The sequence below is a fragment of the Nerophis ophidion genome, linkage group LG13 (genome assembly GCF_033978795.1).
Source record: "Nerophis ophidion isolate RoL-2023_Sa linkage group LG13, RoL_Noph_v1.0, whole genome shotgun sequence".
Lineage (NCBI taxonomy): Eukaryota > Metazoa > Chordata > Actinopteri > Syngnathiformes > Syngnathidae > Nerophis > Nerophis ophidion.
This window is the reverse complement of record NC_084623.1, coordinates 13,567,164-13,588,680: the sequence shown is the minus strand read 5'-3', so window position 1 is coordinate 13,588,680 and position 21,517 is coordinate 13,567,164. Positions and strand designations below refer to the sequence as shown.

Below are 21,517 nucleotides of genomic sequence, written 5' to 3'. Positions count from 1 at the left end.
CACTAATACAAAACCTCAGAATAATGTCTGATTGAATTGAATGCTAAATACGTTATGACAGACCACCTTAAAAACAGAATGGAATTTAGCATTTTTTTACAGAATGTACATGAAAATAAATGTTGACTATAAACGATAAAACACTGAATATCAGTTCAGTTCAGTTTATTTTTAGTCTAACAAAAACATATTCAAACATGGATCACGATTCAAAAATGAATAACATGACTGAAACAGGCAGAAGCAAAAAAGCTTATATGCCCAACATTAACATTTTTACATTCAATTAAGTTACCTTTTATAATAATTTTGTAATACAAAAACAAATATAGTCATTCAGCATTTACATTTAAGTTGCCCTTTAACAAATAATACAAAAATATGTACTTACACACATGCACTTTTTTGTAAATAGATAAACATACATACCTTCTAAATACAACATTTAACCAAACAAACATAAATTTCTAGTTCACATAACTTTTTAAAATACATTGTGACAATTATATTGAAAACATATGAACGTCACACACCCGCTTGATCGACATTATACAATCAAGCGTAACGCAACAAAACTGCAACAAACACAACGAAATATGAACGCAAAGGGTAAAAAAAAAAACACCTACAATATGATATATCACTAAGCTTTAGAAATTTCTTGTAAAAATCTCCTTCCGCGTCTGTCCCTGACACCTGCATTTCCAGCTGGCCGCTCTGGAAACACTCTGTGGAAACGCTCCCCGCCCACACTGCTTGGTGCCTCATCTGAGCTGCTGTGACGTAGATTACCATAATAACTGTTTAAATTAGCATAGTAACTAGTATATTATGCAAAAGCGCAGATTCCGACGATTGAAATATTTTGTGTAGTTCCAGACTTACGGTAATTTGAAAAAACATCATTGCACGTCATAATGGCAGCTACAGTTTGGATCTCAGAGATGTAAATGTGCGGGAGTTTGCACAGTAGCTTATTTGTATCCGTTGTCCTCAGGTAGGTTAATACAGTAAACATTCAACAGGTCATGATACCAAAATCACGAGACATTACCCATTACAAACATACCATAAGCAGAGACCATGGACAAAAAAAATAAAACAACCATTGTGTGTGTGTGTGTGTGTGTGTGTGTGTATATATATATATATATATATATATATATATATATATATATATATATATATATATATATATATATATATATAACTTCCGAAGTACCAAGGGTTGAATGAGCAGCTGGAACGGATGTGGAATGTCAAGGCTAGCGTGGTCCCCGTGGTAGTGGGGGCGCTCGGAGCAGTAACCCCCAAACTGGGAGAGTGGCTACAACAGATCCCAGGAACAACATCTGAAGCCCCAATCCAGAAGAGCGCAAGTCAGTCTACCCCAGGGCAGCTGTGACTACTGATGTAGCTTACCACCACCAGGTGTGAATGAATGTTGAGTCCGACTTCTCTGTGAGCGCTTTGAGTGTTTAGAAAGGCACGATATAAATCCAAGTTATTATTATTATTATTATTATTAATCCTAGGAACAGCCAAGATACTGCGCAGGATCCTCAAACTCCCAGGCCTCTGGTAGAGGACCCGAACTTGAGGATGACACAGATAAGACCCCACCTGGGTGGGAAGGAAGAGAGAAAGAGAGAGAGAGATATTTACCGGCCCTCAGACACATTTTATTCTCTAAATTTGGCCCCAGAGTCAAAATAATTACCCAGGCCTGGTGTAGAGTCTCAGGTCCTTGTGCACAGTGGGGACAGTCTTAGACCAACTTTGGGCAGTAACTGCAAACTTCCACAAGATGGTAGTGTTGTCTTACTGTGAATATTTTGCTTTAATGAGTTTCTTTTTTTTTTTTTTACCTTCTCAACAGAATGTGTCAGATGACAACGATTTGTTTTGTGAATAATAATACAATTTTAAAAAACGGCTTACTTAACATGAAGATTTAAAAACATAATTGCCTTTCAGTGTAATTCAAATAACAAAGCACCTATAAATAATAGTAAAGCTGAAAAGTTAATACAAATACTTGAAAAATAATTATACAATTTTTTTTTCTGTTGACACATTTTACCAGGGTTATTTAACATATTGCAAATACCGTATTTCCTTGAATTGCTGATTAATTTAAAAACTCTTCTCACTCCTGCGCTTGCCAAAGGCATGCGGTAAAAGTAAGCATGCGCCAATTATTTTTAAACCTCTTCTCACTCCGGCGCTTACCAAAGGCATGCAGTAAAAGTAAGCATGCGCCGATTATTTTGAAACCTCTTCACACTCCGGCACTTACCAAAGGTATGCAGTAAAAATTTGAGTGTGATGTAAGCTTGGACCTTAATTCTTACTGAATAGCTCTTAATCTTATTCTCTTTATGCGATTTCAAATTACCGGTATTGAAATCAGCCTCCTCCATTTTGAAAGTGATGTCACGAGTTTGACCAGGCGGTAATATTAATCATGCGCAAATTATTTTGGGAAACGAGTTTGACCCGGCAGTATTTCAAGGCAGGCGCATACTATTTACCCTGCGGTAATTCAAGGACATACGGTATTTAGGATATGTTTGTCATCGATGCACAACAACTTTTACATGTTTAAAACGGTCCTTGAAAAAAAGAATCCAACACACTCAGCATAAACGACCTCATTGCCCTCGCTAGATTAGATCCACTATGGACTGGACTCTCACACTATTACAATAGATCCACTATGGACTGGACTCTCACAATATTGTGCTAGATCCACTATGGACTGGACTCTCACAATATTGTTCTAGATCCACTATGGACTGGACTCTCACAATATTGTGCTAGATCCACTATGGACTGGACTCTCACAATATTGTGCTAGATTCACTATGGACTGGACTCTCACACTATTATGTTAGATCCACTATGGACTGAACTCTCACACTATTATGTTAGATCCACTACGGACTGGACTCACACTATTATGTTAGATCCACTATGGACTGGACTCACACTATTATGTTAGATCTTCAATAGACTGGACTCTCACACTATTATGCTCGATCCACTAGACATCCATTGCACCGGTCATCTAAGATTTATCATTTTCTTCCCATTGAGTTGAGTTTTTTCATCAGTCTTAACACAAGGATCTGAGCCGAGGATGTCATTGTGGCTTGTGCAGCCTTTTGAGACACTTGTGATTTAGGGCTATAAAAGTAAACTTTGATTGATTGATTGATTGATTGATTGATTGATTGATTGATTGATTGATTGATTGATTGATTGATTGATATTTTGTTTTCCGGTCGTTGTTAAAAATCCGATTTTTGCAATTTATTTGGAGATTTTTTTCAGGGTTGACTGAGTAGTCTTCTTCTACTCACCCTACTGCTGGTTGACTGTGACACATGTGCCTCGCTGTTGCCCCCTGCGGGGTGACGGCAGTACTGCATACATGATCAACCCTAGTTTTAAAGGCCTACTGAAACCCACTACTAGCGACCACGCAGTCTGATAGTTTATATATCAATGATGAAATATTAACATTGCAACACATGCCAATACGGCCTTTTTTAGTTTAGTAAATTGCAATTTTAAATTTCCCGGGAGTTTCTTGTTGAAAATGTCGCGGAATGATGACGTGTACGCGTGACGTCACGGACTAAGGAAATATTAGCGCTGCGCACACACACAGCTAAAAGTTGTCTGCTTTAATCGCATAATTACATAGTATTTAGGACATCTGTGTTGCTGAATCTTTTGCAAATGTGTTCAATTAATAATGGAGAAGTCAAAGTAGAAAGATGGAATTGGGAAGCTTTAGCCTTTAACCACACAAACACACGGTGATTCCTTGTTTAAAATTCCCGGAGGTGAAGATTTCCTATGGATCAAGCGAACATGGATCCCGACCAAATGTCAACCAGCAGTTTTCGGTGAGAAAATTGTGGTAAAAAGTCGCCACTTTCCGGAGATCAGCTGAGCTTGTGCCGTCCATACAGCTGCCGTCGTCTTCTCTCAGACACTGGCCTCAAGACACCCGTGGACAGACCCCTCCGACTATCAGGTAATATTAAACTCACTAAAACACTATCAACACAATAGAAATATAAGGGATTTCCCAGAATTATCCTAGTAAATGTGTCTAAAAACATCCGAATCTGTCCCAATGCAATCGCCTTTTTTTTTAATTTTTTTATTTATTTTTTTTATTTATGGTCCATCGCTTTCAATATCCACAAACACGAATCTTTCATCCTCGCTCAAATTAATGAGGAAATTGTTGTTTTCTCGGTCCAAATAGCTCTTTTTGTTGTAGGCCCCCATCAAAAACCATGTGAGGACGGGTGACGTCATCGTCTACAACTTCCGGTACAGGCAAGGCTTTTCTATCAGCGACCAAAAGTTGCAAACTTTATCGTCGATGTTCTAAATCCTTTCAGCAAATATATGGCAATATCGCGAAATGATCAAGTATGACACATAGAATGGACCTGCTATCCCCGTTTAAATAAGAACATCTCATTTCAGTAGGCCTTTAATGGCTTCATCAAGCCTATTTGGGCGGCGTTCGGCGAGCCAAATAAAAAACTTTGGCCGCCAGTTGAATAGACCTGATTTATAAACATTGAGAATCTCGAATGTGGATCACAGCCAATACTCCCAACAAAACAAGCGATGGAATCTTACGCTTATCTTAAAAACGCTTCATCAAGATACTGACATTTTTGCACAGCAAGCCGGGACAGGCAGTAGTGTTTTCTGTGGAGCAGAAATGTAAACAATGAAGAGCACAACATATTAAACATCCTTTATCACTGTCAGGGAAATAGCAGCTAAACCGAGCATGTACGCCGTAAAGGACATGGCTTTTCGTCAGGAACAATTGGCTACGAGTAGCCACATATTGATTTTACAATCAACAAAAAGATTGTCCCTTTCGGGGGAAAATTGATGGCGCTTGGCACTTGAAAACATACAGCACACTCACAAAGGAGCAAATACAAACAACATTCTTGCTTGGAAAGTGCTCAGTTTGCTTTGAGACTGATAAGATTCAACACACACATTTAAAGTGAAAGGTTGCTGTTTTAGTGATCTGCAGATTGATACTGAAATATCAATACCGACGATACGAGATCTTATGCTTTAAAATCACTTCCGAAATCAAAATATCGATACATTTGATACTTTAGTTATTTGGGATGATATATATATATATATCATTCTGCGATGAGGTGGCGACTTGTCCTGGGTGTTGCCCGCCTTCCGCCCGAACGCAGCTGAGATAGGCTCCAGCACCCAATGCGACCCCAAAAGGGACAAGCTGTAGGAAATGGATGGATGGATGGATAGTGTAAAGTGACTAAATCATTGACATCTTGTCTAAATCAGGGTTTTTTAACCCCTCGAGAGTCGCTATAAAAAAAAAGAAATTTCAGCAGTGGGATCAGAATCAGAATCAGGAAATCAGAATCATCCATCCATTTTCTACCGCTTATTCCTTTTCGGGGTCACGGGGGGTCGCTGGCGCCTATCTCAGCTACAATCGGGCAGAAGGCGGGGTACACCCTGGACAAGTCGCCACCTCATCGCAGGGCCAACACAGATAGACAGACAACATTCACAATCACATTCACACACTAGGGCCAATTTAGTGTTGCCAATCAACCTATCCCCAGGTGCATGTCTTTGGAAGTGGGAGGAAGCCGGAGTACCCGGAGGGAACCCACGCATTCACGGGGAGAACATGCAAACTCCACACAGAAAGATCCCGAGCCTGGATTTGAACCCAGGACTGCAGGACCTTCGTATTGTGAGGCAGACGCACTAACCCCTCTGCCACCGTGAAGCCCGAAATCAGAATCAGAAATACTTTATTAATCCCCGAGGGGAAATTAAGATTTTCAGCACAGTCCCATTCAAGATCGGACAAACATTACAGGGAGACAGAACAGGATCTCTGACGGGTCTGCCAACCTTACAAAAAAGGTGAGAAACAGGTAAACGCTGGGGGGTTGGGGGGAATATTAAGTCTAAGCCTGGGCCCCTGGATAGAGGGTCCAGACTGAAGCCAAGGGAAAAAAATATTATCCATAGCACACATAAGCATGTGTGTAAGTTAAAGTTAAAGTACCAATGATTGTCACACACACACTAGGTGTGGTGATGTCCTCTGCATTTTGCATTGGTGATTTAACCCCCAATTCCAACCGTTGATGCTGAGTGCCAAGCAGGGAGTAAATGGGTCCCATTTTTATAGTCTTTGGTATGACTTGGCCAAGGTTTGAACTCACAGCCTACCAATCTCAAGGTGGACACTCTAACCACTAGGCCACTGAGCAGGTAAGAGGGACACATCAAATAATACAAAGGACACTGAAGACATTAAAAGAGCATAGCTGAAGCAACTAGCCATTTCTACATAGTTACAAAAAAAAACATATACACTGTGGCGGCCTCTGCGGTGTTCCACGCCATTGTCTGCTGGGCTGGGGGGAGCATGGCCAGAGACAGGAGCAGACCCAACAAAGCAACCAAGAGAGCAAGCTCCACCCTCGGCCCCCCACTGTGTTTGTCAATCTTGTATTGTGTGGCTTCACAGCGTGGCGCATATTAGTAAGTGTTAAAGTTGTTTATATCACAACCATCAGTGTACTCTGTATCACCCAGTATGCCTTTCAATCGTGTACGTGTGATTGCGGAAGCTGCACACAACATGTTGCCGGACAAACAAACGGTTCGTACATTTTGTTGAAGGTGTCTAAGGCAATAGCTTCACAGCACGCCCATATTCTTGTCATCAGGATGAACGCTATTGGATAGTCGCGAGAACAATAGCGGCTCCAATTGTCTTCATTACTCTATGAAACAGATTCAAATAGTTCTGTGAGTAACAAAAGCGGCCGATCTCTGATGTATTTCAGCGGGCGGTTGGCGGGCGGATACGGTCCTGATAAAATGTTGGTTCGGGTGGACGGTGGGCGGATGACGACTTTGTTGATGCGGCTGCGGATGATATAATAGCCTATCCCCACATCTCAAATGGCCACCCTCAGTGTGACCTGTATGGCTGTTGACCAAGTATGCCTTGCATTCTCTTGTGTGTGTGTGAAAAGCCGTGGGTATTATGCGATTGGGCCGGCACGCAAAGGCAGTGCCTTTAAGGTTTATTGGCGCTCTGTTCTTCTCCCTACGTCCGTGTACCAGCGACGTTTTAAAAAGTCATGAATTTTACTTTTTGAAACCGATACGGATAATTTCTGATATTACATTTTAAAGCATTTATCCGCCGATATTATCGGACATCTCTAGTAATTTGATGTCAAAGCCGTTATCCTTCCTTTTGCTACAAATAGAACATCATTTACATGTTAAATAATTTAAGACAGTATGTGTTTGTTTCAATAATACAACTATTCACAACTATTGGTTTGATGATTAAAACTTTTCTACACAAATACTTTTGGTCTTATTATTTGGCCATGATTTCAAAAATCTAACTCATAATCTCAGTCATGGCAGACACAATAGGCCTTGCACTGTCGTATTTTTGCCTCTAGAGGGCGCACACTGCCATTATTGTATGATACAACATGCTCTCAGAGATATTAGTAGTAGTTAGAAGTCCGATACCGAGTAAAGACGGCGCTTGTATTTTAGACATCGATACTTTTTGTTTGAGATTTTTCCACATCATTGAATGATTTTGAGATTATCCTTTGATTGTTGATCTTGATTATGTTATGAACACAGAACAAAACAAGCTGATTTGAGAAATATGTGACATTTCATAAATACAACAATGTAATTAGCCGATATCAACAAAATCCTACAATTATTTCCTTTTATTACACATTTATTCTTGTAGTATTTTTTAAAAAGCAATGCCAATAAATTAAGTATCCATCCATCCATCCATTTTCTTCCCCTTATCCGAGGTTGGGTCGCGGGGGAAGCAGCCTAAGCAGGGAAGCCCAGACTTCCCTCTCCCCAGCCACTTCGTCTAGCTCTTCCCGGGGGATCCCGAGGCGTTCCCAGGCCAGCCGGGAGACATAGTCTTCCCAACGTGTCCTGGGTCTTCCCCGTGGCCTCCTACCGGTTGGACGTGCCCTAAACACCTCCCTAGGGAGGCGTTCGGGTGGCATCCTGACCAGATGCCCGAACCACCTCATCTGGCTCCTCTCGATGTGGAGGAGCAGCGGCTTTACTTGGAGTTCCTCCTGGATGACAGAGATTCTCACCCTATCTCTAAGGGAGAGCCCCGCCACACGGCGGAGGAAACTCATTTCGGCCGCTTGTACCCGTGATCTTATCCTTTCGGTTATGACCCAAAGCTCATGACCATAGGTGAGGATGGGAACGTAGATCGACCGGTAAATTGAGAGCTTTGCCTTCCGGCTCAGCTCTTTCTTCACCACAATGGATCGGTACAACGTCCGCATTACTGAAGACGCCGCACCGATCCGCCTGTCAATCTCACGATCCACTCTTCCCCCACTCGTGAACAAGACTCCTAGGTACTTGAACTCCTCCACTTGGGGCAAGGTCTCCTCCCCAACCCGGAGATGGCACTCCACCCTTTTCCGGGAGAGAACCATGGACTCGGATTTGGAGGTGATAAATTAATTATCATCCATACAATTTTTTTGTCAAAATTAAGTCAATAGTGCATAACAAATAAACATAAGCAAGAATTACAATTGTTTCTTATTCGAATTATTCGCCATTTTGCTCTTAAAGCCCTGTCCAAAAACATATTCCCTAAATGTGTGATAAATATCTTAATGCAATAATGTCAACAATGGACTGTTATGAACAACGCAATAAAATAAAAATAAAAATACCAGTGCAGTCCATTTTATAAAAATCAGACTAATCACACTTTTGAATTTAGATTAATCATGAATAATCAAAGGTTACAACTCGCTTGCATAATTTAAATTAACTTTAAGAAAACATTCCAATAAACATAATTTTATATGTAATTTTATCTAATTTAATGTATTAAGTTTTAAATGTATTTAATTATTTATTTCATATTTAAATTGATCTAAAGTACAGTCAGGGTTTATTTTTAAGTGAAATTTGCCAGCAAGTATATTAGTCAAACTCTCCTTGTATATATAAATATACATAAATAATAAAGTTGTTATGGTCAAACTGATTATTTGGTGAAAAATTGATACGATTGATATATGGATGGAACGACCCACCCACGGGTAATAAGCTTTGAAGGAAATGTGGCGGTGAAGCCTCTATTTTGTCATGTTTTGGCATGTCGGTGGTTTTGGTGATCCCAATACGTGCAGGCAGAAGACAGCCTGCAGGTTAGATCCTTAAATGAGGAAAAACACACTGGACTCGTACTGTAGGGAAGTGCACGGGATGCTCGTTAGTAATGCAACACAATAAAAATGTCTATTGAGCAACATGAAGGATATAGCAAGCAGTTTGCATCCAGCAAGGAATGGTCCTGCACCAACCGGACGGCGAGACTGGAATTTAAAAGCGTAAAGTGGGACTAGTCCCAAATGCGTGTTCCAATCACCAAACAGAGACACGTGTGCACAATCAGTGCTCCTAGCAACTCATGGAGGAAAAGGAGCGCTGACAATGGAAAAACAGTAGAACTATAACTGTGGAGTGGGGGAGCGGGGGGGTGGCCTGTGGGCCTGCAGCGAAGCGGGGTGTGTGCCAGGACCGGCTTTGAAATCAGCGACAGGTGCGTAGATGGCCCACCTGGGCCTGGTTATCTAATCCCCTTTCGCTCTGTTAAAAGGCAGCAGCCGTGAGGAGAGAGGTGTTGGAGTGTGAGTTGGAGCTGAAGGAGAGTCCGAGCGAGAACAAGAGACAAAGACAATTGCTGAAAAGCCACAAAAAGACTATATTTGGAAAAAATTAAACTTTGTTGTAAATCTAAACTGGACTCCCTGAAGAACCCACTGGAGGGCAACCTCCACAATAACACAACCCAAACAAGACATGGCCTGCTGCAAAAGGTCATGACATATTTGTCATTAGATTCTTTTTTTGCATGTAATCTGTGCATTTAAGAATAACCCTGTCACACTTAGAGAGCCATTCCAATCTTTGAACCGTGCACTGAGCAAAATGAAAGACAACATTCCCAGAGAAGCAGTGAGAATATTGGAAACATTTAATTGTTGCTTGAAATGAACACGATACTACCACCGGGGAGAGGAAGAACATGGAGGAAATGGAGGGATGGACAAAAGGAAAGACGGGGCGAGTGGGGAGAATGACAGGATGGGAGCATCATCCGTCACTCCGATTCTGGGGTGAACGTGTGAAAAGGCAAAGTTCAAAAGCACACTAGAAGAGGTCACACTGGCATGTGTTTGAAACCAGGGTGTTTGGGTTTGTCCACCTGACAGCTCAGATGGTCATGCAAAGAGCGACCTCAAGTAGAATTTGCCGGGGAAAAATCTGAGACAGGCGCCGTTACAAAATAACTACAAACTGATGGACCAAGTTTATTAATTTTTTTTACCTGTCCTATACAGCCGTTTGGGAAAATAATAAATATATCGAGCTTGCTGTCCTTGCATGCTGTGCAGGAAAGGTAAAAGTGTGAGATATTTTTCCTGTTGCATTATTCTTGGTAACTGATGTTGTAATAAAGCTCCTAGAAATTAAAACAGTTGGTTAATTGTTAGAATAAAACAGAAAGACGACAAAAAAAGCTCAACAATAACAGCAAATTTTCTATTAATAGATACTCAAAGCGCTCACAGAGAAGTGGGAACCCATCATTCATTCACACCTGGTGGTGGTAAGCAACATTTGTAGCCACAGCTGCCCTGGGGTAGACTGACAGAAGCGAGGCTGCCAATTTGCGCCTACGGCCCCTCCGACCACCACCTATCATTCACTCATCATTCATTCACCGGTGTGAGCGGCACCGGGAGTAAGGAGTGTCCTGCCCCATAAATATATATATACATATATATATATATATATATATATATATATATATATATATATATATATATATTTATACCTTAGGAGATTTTTTTAAAATCTCCTGATGATTCAGGGAACCCCTCATGAAACAGTTCTGTAGAGACAAAGTAGTCTTGTAATTTTTCCCACACCTACATATATATATATACATATATATATATATGTATGTTTATATGTATACATAGGTGTCATATATATATAAATATATATGTATATATAGGTGTGTATATATATATAGGTGTTTATAAACATTTACATATATATATATACATATATATATATATATATATATATATATGTATGTATGTATGTATGTATATATAGGTGTGTATATAATGTATAATATAATATGTCACAGCAAACATCTGTTGTCCAAACAACACATACCGATACATGACGTTTGTGTTGTGATATCATGTGCTTGTGCACTAAAATGGTGTTATTGGAAAAAGTAGCTGGATTAAACATTTGCACCGACGGTGACAAAAGGGCCAGGACACCCTGACGGGGCACAGATGAGCTCATTGTTGAGACAGGGATTTCCACATTTCCATGTCAGAGTGCCCCGTGACACACAGCTCTGAAACAAGTTGAGGGCGGAAAGGGGTGCACAGGACGTACACTTTTGAACGTGAACAGAAAACGCAGAGGCAGCAGAACACAGCAGACGTCTGCACGAGGAAAACAATCATGTTGCTGATTTGCACCATCATTTTATTGTCATTTTATTATGTCACAAACACACGTTTGTAACCGGCAGAGAGAGAATGGCAAAAGGTAACACATTCTTGGTTTAACGGGTGTGAATATTAACCAGAGGTCAGGTAAGAGCCAGGTCCTTTGTCTTCCTGTCCCTTGTTGTTGCTGCACTGCCATTACATGTATTTGGCATACTTTATTTAGACAAGCCAGGCCGATCATGAGTACTTTGCATTAAACAATATAATATTGTTTAATGCAAAGTACTCGTGGTCGGCCTGGCTTGTCTATATATAATATATTATTTGCTTTAAACAATGTGGGATGTTCCAAATAAGTGTTTGATGAGCATTCCTCAACGTTATCAGTCTTTTTTGCCACTTGTGCCAGCTTCGTTAAATCATGTTGCAGGCATCAATTTCCTAATGAGCTAATAGTTACAAAAAATAACAAAGTTTTCCAGTTTCAAAAGTTAAGTATCTTGTCTTTGCAGTCTATTCAATTGAATATAGGTGTTATGTGTGCAGGAGGAGGAGACGGCATAAACAGGAGGGACGTAGTATAAACTCTATTTATTTATATATATACACACACTATATATATATAATATTAATAAACAAGAGAATGGAGTGTGACTAAATCCAAGAGTGTATGGTGTGCGACTATGTGTGTAATTTAACCGCTGAGTTCTACCGGGAGTGTTGAGCGAGAGGTGGAAGTCCAAGAGGGGCCAGGCTGGCTCTAGAGGTCTGTGAGCGGACGTGATGTCGAGGGGAGGAGAGAGGCGTCAAAGGTCCGCGTCCAGGCGGGAGGTTGAGATCCAAGAGGCAGCCAGGGAAGCAGAAGGAACGCGGGGAGACGAGACACATAGCTTGTACGCTGGAACGAAGGCAGGCTGCAGAGAGGACAACAAGGGAGACACGAGGCAATTCAACACGAGGAGGGAGCACACACAAAGAGAGCAAGAGTGCATACGGCTAGATATACGCTTACTGGACAGGAACAGATGACTACTGTATTTCCTTGAATTGCCGCCGGGTATATAGTACGCACCTGCCTAGAATTACTGCCGGGTCAAACTCGTTTCGCAAAATAATTAGCGCATGTTTAGCATTACCGCTGGCTCAAGATTAACGCTGGGTCAAACTCTTTCCGCAAAATATTATTTTTATTAGCGCATGTCTAGAATTTCCGCCGGGTCAAACTCGTTTCGCCAAATAATTAGCATATGCCTAGAATTCCTGCCGGGTCAAACTCGTCACGTCATAGTGACACCTCCCCTGTCATCATTTTCAAAATGGAGGAGGCTGATTTCGATAATTTGAAATCGCATAAAGGGAAGAAGATTACGAGATATTCAGTAGGATTTAAGGTCTAAGCTATTTAATATGCTAAAAAGAACAGTAGGCAGCTATGTTTTATTAATATACCGTAGCTGCGTGTGTCAAATATGAGTCATTAAATGACTCCCGCCTCCTGTTGGTAGAGGGCGCTAGTGATCCTTCTTGCGACAACTCGGCTGCAGAAGAAGTGACAACAAGCAGCAAGAGTGAGCAGCGACCGTTTATTTTTTTCCTCTCACTTGCACTTTTAAAATGGAGGATTACATATCTAAAATAAAACTGTTTTCTAAACTGGACTTTCAATCGAAGCAGGAGGTAATAAAGAAAGATCTCCATCGAGACAGAGAGACTTTTAAAACTGAAGAAAGATAAAGAAGACTTCTATAAAGAAGTTATCTATGCTTTTGATCAAAAGCAGCTGCGCATGGACTTCATTTATAAGTAAAGGTATAAAAAAATTTTTTTTATTAAATGTGCTTTTCATGATGTAACTTGTCGTGGAAATTCCTTAAAGACGATCTTTTAGTGACAAATAGCTTTAAAATGATTTATTAAAGTAACAAACAAATAATAACAACCTTTGCAAAGCGAGACCAATCTAGAACGACACATCCGTTCGTTCCAGCTTGTTCTAACTCCTATAGAATATCCCATGACAATTATACATTCTCAGAAGTCCCACCCTCCATGCTCATTTACATACAGTACACCAGTGGAATGAATACCCAAAGTCCTGTGAATAAGGAGAGGGTGTCGTTTGCCCAGAAGGGTGGGGGGGGGTCACTCAGGAAAGGGGAACAATTTAGCTCTGTTGGGGGTCAAGAATAGAAGACACATATGCCCAGGTCAACTAAAGTCCACATGGTACATCAAAGACACAGGAGACCGAGCTTGATCAGATAATAGATCTCTTGCTAAGTGTCACATTCCTGAGCCCAATAAACAACTTTTGGCGACCCGTTCAAAGAACATCATCAATTAAAACGAGTACAAGTAATTTTGCTATCACAATCCTTACATCACACTCAAATTTATAAGCGCAGGCCTAAATTTACCGCATGGCTTTGGTATGAGAAGAGGTTGTAAAATAATTAGCGCATGCTTGCCTTTACCGCATGCCTTTGGTAAACGCAGGAGTGAGAAGAGGTTTTGAATTAATTAGCACCCCGGCGGCAATTCAAGGAAATACGGTATGTTCCGGCCCTGGATAGCAGGTTGTGCAGGCTTATGAAGGCAGGTCCTCTGATCAGTGACAGGTGCGCCGATTGCTGGCGATTAATTGCAGCAATAGGTTGAAAAGGACTCGCAAATCATTCAATTCCGTTCTTATTTATGATTTACACAATGTGCCAACTTCACCGTAGAATTTTGAGGACAAAAATTAATTCGTTCCATTTTGGAGTAGGAAATGTGGGGAAAAAAGTGAAGAGCTGTGAATACTTCCGGGATCATACCTGACAACACAACATAGACCTGCCTCTCCTGTGTGAGTACTGCAGGGCAAGGCCTGTGAGGTTACCATGGCAACCAAGCCCCTCCCTTTGGCTTGCGGGGGAGGTGTTTTGAAAGTTGACTAAGTGTGTGTGTGCGTGGAGAGAGTCCACGGAGAATTGGGCGTGGGTGCTCGGTAGTCAAATCAAAGAAGCGCGACGCCCAAACTTCACTCCACGGGGGACTCGTCTGTGAGAGACAGCTAGGTAACGCCGTAATTTAGCGATTTTTTTTTTGTGTGCGTGTGACTAAAGCACCTGTGAGCCATGGAAGGAGAGGCACCTCACGCCGAGGTATCCCAGGCCGAGGCCGGCAGCGTGTCGGGCAGCACACGCACACTCCCGCAGCAGGCCACCGAGAACACGGAGCTCCTCATCCCGGGCAGCAGCACGCCGTCGGCCCCGTCCTCGCCCAGCCCGAGCGGCACTCTCTCCCGACTGGGCTTCAAAAGCCCCACCAGCCCCACCGCCCCCGCCAGCCCCGGCGCTGGCGGCCCGGTGAGCGCCATCACGGTCGTGGCCCTGCTGGATAAGCTGGTCAACATGATGGAGGCGGTGCAGGACAACCAGCAGCGCATGGAGCAGCGGCAGGCCGACCTGGAGGGCGCCGTGCGGGTCGTGCAGGGCGACGTGACTCGCCTGTCCAAGGCGCACATGGGCACCTCCAACTGCGTCAGCAAGCTCCTGGAGCGCTCCCGCAAGATGGGCGGCCACCTGAAGGAGGTGCGGGATCGCCTGGACAAGCAGGCCGTGCAGGTGAAGAAGCTGGAGGCCAACCACAGCCACCTGCTCAAGAGGAACCACTTCAAAGTCATCATTTCCCAGGTGAGCGTCTACAAATCTGTCCTCACTCGAAAAAAAAACTGCTACAAAATGCTTTTAAAAAAATGATACTAGATTTGAGGCTGGAATTTTAACAATTCAAAAACTTTTTGACTCGGGGGGCCACATTTAGAGAAAAAAATGTGTCCATTTTTAGGGACACTAATGTGAAGTGAAGTGAATTATATTTATATAGCGCTTTTTCTCTATTGACTCAAAGCGCTTTACATATCCATCCATCCATCCATTTTCTACCGCTTATTCCCTTCCGGGGTGGCGGGGGGCGCCTATCTCAGCTACAATCGGGCGGAAGGCGGGGTAGTGAAGTGAAGTGAATTATATTTATATAGCGCTTTTCTCAAGTGACTCAAAGCGCTTTACATAGTGAAACCCAATATCTAAGTTACATTTAAACCAGTGTGGGTGGCACTGGGAGCAGGTGGGCAAAGTGTCTTGCCCAAGGACACAACGGCAGTAACTAGGATGGCACAAGCGGGAATCGAACCTGCAACCCTCAAGTTGCTGGCACGGCCACTCTACCAACCGAGCTATGCTGCCCCTGGACAAGTCGCCACCTGTTTAGCTCGGTTGGTAGAGTGGCCGTGCCAGCAACTTGAGGGTTGCAGGTTCGATTCCCGCTTCCGCCATCCTAGGCACTGTCGTTGTGTCCTTGGGCAAGACACTTTACCCACCTGCTCCCAGTGCCACCCACACTGGTTTGAATGTAACTTAGATATTGGGTTTCACTATGTAAAGCGCTTTGAGTCACTAGAGAAAAAGCGCTATATAAATATAATTCACTTCACTTCACTTCATCGCAGGGCCAACACAGACAGACAACATTCACACTCACATTCACACACTAGGGCCAATTTAGTGTTGCCAATCAACCTATCCCCAGGTGCATGTCTTTGGAAGTGGGAGGAAGGGAACCCACGCATTCACGGGGAGAACATGCAAACTCCACATAGAAAGATCCCGAGCCTGGATTTGAACCCAGGACTGCAGGACCTTCGTATTGTGAGGCAGACGCACTATCCCCTCTGCCACCGTGAACCCCGCGCTTTACATAGTGAAACCAAATATCTAATTTTTTACATTTAAAGGGGAACATTATCACAATTTCAAAAGGGTTAAAAACAATAAAAAATCAGTTCCCAGTGGCTTGTTGTATTTTTTTAAATTATTTTCAAAATTTTACCGGTCTCGGAATATCCCTAAATAAAGCTTTAAAGTGCCTTATTTTCGGCTCTTTGCGAAGACACTGGCCATTTCCCTGTGACGTCACACAGTGCTGCCAACGTAAACAAACAATGGGAATACCACAGCAAGATATAGTGACATTAGCTCGGATTCAAACTCGGATTTCAGCGACCTTAGCGATTCAACAGATTACGCATGTATTGAAACAGATGGTTGGAGTATGAAAATATTAAAGAAGAAACTGAAGTTATTGAGCGAATAGCTATTGACGCTATTCATAGCCATAGCATGGCCGAATAGCTGCGTTAGCATCGCCTTTCGCATCTTGTGACACTGAAGCAACTTAAATCTGTCGATTGGTAAGTGTTTTTTTTTTGCATTAAATGTGGGCGGAAGGAAACGTAATATAGTTGCAAATGCATCTACAGGTTATCCATACATCTCTGTTCCATGTCTGCTTTAGCACCGCCGGTAAATAGCATGTTAGCATCGATTAGCGTAGCATGTTAGCATCGATTAGCTGACAGTCAACATTAACAAAACTTACCTTTGTGATTTCGTTGACTATCGTTGCAAATGCATTTGCAGGTTATCCATACATCTCTGTGCCATGTCTGCCTTAGCATCGCCGGTCAAATGTGGAGACACTCTGGCACATTCAATGGGGGTCTGGCGGCAGACACTTTCGCATCTTCGGGCCAGTGGTGCAACTTGAATCCCTCCCTGTCAGAGGGTGTAACAACACTAACAACACACCGTCGAGGCATGATGTCTCCAAGGTTCCAAAAAATAGTCAAAAAAACAGAAAATAACAGAGCTGAGACCCGGTGTTTGTAATGTGTTGAAAATGAAAATGATGGGTGGGTTACCTCGGCGACGTCACATTCTGACGTCATCGCCTCCAGCGCGATAAACAGAAAGGCGTTTAATTCGCCCAAATTCACCCATTTAGAGTTCGGAAATCGGTTAAAAAAATAGATGGTCTTTTTTCTGCACCATCAAGGTATATATTGACCTTACATAGGTCTGGTGATAATGTTCCCCTTTAAACCAGTGTGGGTGGCACTGGGAGCAGGTGGGTAAAGTGTCTTGCCCAAGGACACAACGGCAGTGACTAGGGTGGCGGAAGCGGGAATCGAACCTGCAACCCTCAAGTTGCTGGCACGGCTGCTCTACCACAAACTTCACAATAAAGTCTGATTGAATGGGTGGCAGAGGGGTTAGTGAAGTGGTTCTTAACCTCGTTGGAGGTACCGAACCCCACCAGTTTCTCATGCGCATTCACCGAACCCTTCTTTAGTGAAAAATAAAATGTTTTTTTTCAAATTCAAGAAAAAGTAATGTTTTTTTTCTGGTGCACAAAATGAACCGTACATGGACATCATCTTGTTCAAAGAACAAAACCAACACAGTGCATGAATTCACAACATATTACACACCTTACACACTTTACCATGAATTGATTAACGTGGACCCCGACTTAAACAAGTTGAAAAACTAAATTCGGGTGTTACCATTGAGTGGTCAATTGTACGGAATATGTACTGTACTGTGTAAACCAGGGGTCACCAACACGGTGCCCGCGGGCACCAGGTAGCCCGTAAGGACTAGATGAATAGCCCGCTGGCCTGTTGTAAAAATAGCTCCAATAGCAGCACTTACCAGTGAGCTGCCTCTATTTTTTAAATTGTATTTATTTACTAGCAAGCTGGTCTCGCTTTGCTCGACATTTTTAATTCTAAGAGAGAAAAAACTCAAATAGAATTTGCAAATCCCAGAAAATATTTTAAAGACTTGGTCTTCACTTGTTACTTTGCATCTTATAACTTTCAGAAAGACAATTTTAGAGAAAAAATACAACTTTAAAAATGATTTTAGGATTTTTAAACACATATACCCTTTTACCTTTTAAATTCCTTCCTCTTCTTCCCTGACAGTTTAAATCAATGTTCAAGTACATTTTTTTTTTTGTAAAGAACAATAAATGCATTTTAATTTAATTCTTCGTTTTAGCTTCTGTTTCTTTTACGAAGAATATTTGTGAAATATTTCTTCAAACTTCTTATAATTAAAATTCAAAACAATTATTCCGGCAAATCTAGAAAATGTGTAGAATCAAATTTAAATCTTATTTCAAAGTCTTTTGAATTTCTTTTAAAATTTTTGTTCTGGAAAATCTAAAAGAAATAATGATTTGTCTTTGTTAGAAATATAGCTTGGTCGAAATGTTATATATTCTAACAAAGTGCAGATTAGATTTTAACCTACTTAAATTAAAACATGTCATCAAAATTCTAAAATTAAACTTAATCAGGAAAAATTACTAATGATGTTCCATAAATAATTTTTTTAATTTTTTCAAAAAGATTCAAATTAGCTAGTTCTTTTTTTCATATTTTTGGGTTGAATTTTGAATTTTAAAAAGTCGTAATTGAACATACACAATGTTTCAAAATAGAATTTTCATTTTTTTAGTGTTTTCTCCTCTTTTCAACCGTTCAATTAAGTGTTTTTTTATCATTTATTCTCTACAAAAAACCTTCCGTAAAAGGAAAAAAAATGTACGACGGAATGACAGACAGAAATACCCATTTTATATATATATATATATATATATATATATATATATATATATATATATATATATATTTATTAATTAAAGGTAAACTGAGCAAATTGGCTATTTCTGGCAATTTATTAAAGTGTGTATCAAACTGGTAGCCCTTCGCATTAATCAGTACCCAAGAAGTAGTTCTTGGTTTCAAAAAGGTTGGTGACCCCTGGTGTAAAGTGTACTGTTTCTTATAATGTATTCTCTTCCTTTGTAATCTACTAGTAAAAGTTTCAATCGATCAATCACAACAAGGGAACATTGTTTGGGGGTATCCATAATACGCCGATAGGGAGAAGTTTTTATTTACACGATAAGTCAGATGTGTGTTTACCTCCGTGGCGGAGGCTCCGCCGAACCCCTAGGGTTGGATCGAACCCAGGTTAAGAACCACTGGGTTAGTGCGTCTGCCTCACAATACGAAGGTCCTGCAGTCCTGGGTTGAATCCCAAGCTCGGGATCTTTCTGTGTGGAGTTTGCATGTTCTCCCCGTCAATGCGTGGGTTCCATCCTGGTACTCCGGCTTCCTCCCACCTCCAAAGACATGCACCTGGGGATAGGTTGATTGGCAACACTAAATTGACCTTAGTGTGTGAATGTGAGTGTGAATGTTGTCTGTCTATCTGTGTTGGCCCTGCGATGAGGTAGCGACTTGTCCAGGGTGTACCCCGCCTTCTGCCCGATTGTAGCTGAGATAGGCGCCCCCCGCGACCCCAAAAGGGAATAAGCGGTAGAAAATGGATGGATGGATGAATGTTAAAAACGTTATGTCAGACCGCCTTAAAAAAACATAATCCAATTTGAAATTTTTCTATGAACGATAAAACATGGAATCCGTCCATCCATCTTCTTCCGCTTATCCGAGGTCGGGTCGTGGGGGCAGCAGCCTAAGCAGGGTAGCCCAGACTTCTCTCTCCCCAGCCACTTCGTCCAGCTCTTCCCAGGGGATCCCGAGGTGTTCTCAAGCCAGCCGGGAGACATAGTCTTCCCAACGTGTCCTGGGTCTTCCGGTTGGACGTGCCCTAAACACCTCCCTAGGGAGGCGTTCGGGTGGCATCCTGACCAGATGCCCGAACCACCTCATCTGGCTCCTCTCCATGTGGAGGAGCAGCGGCTTTACTTTGAGCTCCTCCCGGATGACAGAGCTTCTCACCCTATCTCTAAGGGAGAGCCCCGCCACCCGGCGGAGAAAACTCAATTCGGCCGCTTGTACCCGTGATCTCGTCCTATCGGTCATGACCCAGAGCTCATGACCATAGGTGAGGATGGGAACGTAGATCGACCGGTAAATTGAGAGCTTTGCCTTCCGGCTCAGCTCCTTCTTCACCACAACGGATCAATACAACGTCCGCATTATTGAATACGCCGCACCAATTGTCAAAATTCCTAAAACATGGAATATTGACAAAATGTGAATGTCACACCTGCCCTTTCGATCGACATATTTTACAATCAAGCGAAACGCAACAAAAATGCCACAAACAGTAAAATATGAACGCGAAGGGTACAAAATAAACCCACCTACAGTCTGATATATCTGATATATCACTAAGCTTTAGAACTTTGTTGTGAAAAGCTCCTTCCGCGTCTGTGGAAACGCTTCCCACCCACACTGCTTGGTGCCTCGTCTGAGCTGCTGTAACGTAGTAACTAATTAGATCACCATAGTAACTAATGAGATTACCATGGTAACGCGGATATCATCCATAAGCGCAGATTCAAACCATTGAAATACTTTGTATAGTTCAAGACTTACGGTCATTAGAAAACATCACTGCACATCATAATGGCAGCTACAGTTTCCATCTTAAAGATCTAAAAAAATCTATTTGGGAATGTCCTGCAGGCCAGATTGAGAAGCTTAATGGGCTACATGTGGCCCTTGGGCCTTAATTTGCTCAGGTCTGAACTAAACTGAGCATTGTTATTTTAGTAGAATGCAAGCACCATTATAATGACCAACAATGAAGTGTAGTAGCGTAGTAAGCCTGAGTGTTCATGAAAAACAAGGCAAAGGTTTTATTTAACAAGTATATTCAATATTTTGGCCACTGAAACGTTACACACAGTTTGAACAGTAACACTGTGTTTGAATATAGGAAAATAAAACACTATTCGCTTAATTAAGCGCTTTTTTTGGCGTACCACATGCAGTTTGAGACTCACTGCTTGCGAACTTCGGTCATTAGATCGTGCAGGTGTACCTTTTTAATGCAGTTTTTTTTAACCATAGGGCCAATTGTTGGGCTGCAAGAGCCCAACAATTGGGCTCTTGCAGCCCAATAGGGCCCCTCTGAGGTGAAAAAGGGTAAGAACCCCAACTTCATGGATGATTAGCATATATCAAGGGTGTCCAAAGTGAGTCCCGCAGCTAATTTTTC

At 41.8% G+C, this 21,517-nt stretch overlaps 1 protein-coding gene across 1 annotated transcript in view; it reads left to right on the top strand.

The window, feature by feature from the left end:
- The first annotated feature begins 14,593 nt into the window (after positions 1–14,593).
- cavin2a (caveolae associated protein 2a) overlaps positions 14,594–21,517 on the top strand; it is a 57,367-nt gene continuing 50,443 nt past the window's right edge. The window contains exon 1 of the mRNA XM_061918440.1: positions 14,594–15,325. Coding sequence (XP_061774424.1) covers positions 14,768–15,325 — 558 coding nt within the window. The 5' untranslated portion in view covers positions 14,594–14,767. The remainder of the gene's footprint in view (positions 15,326–21,517) is intronic.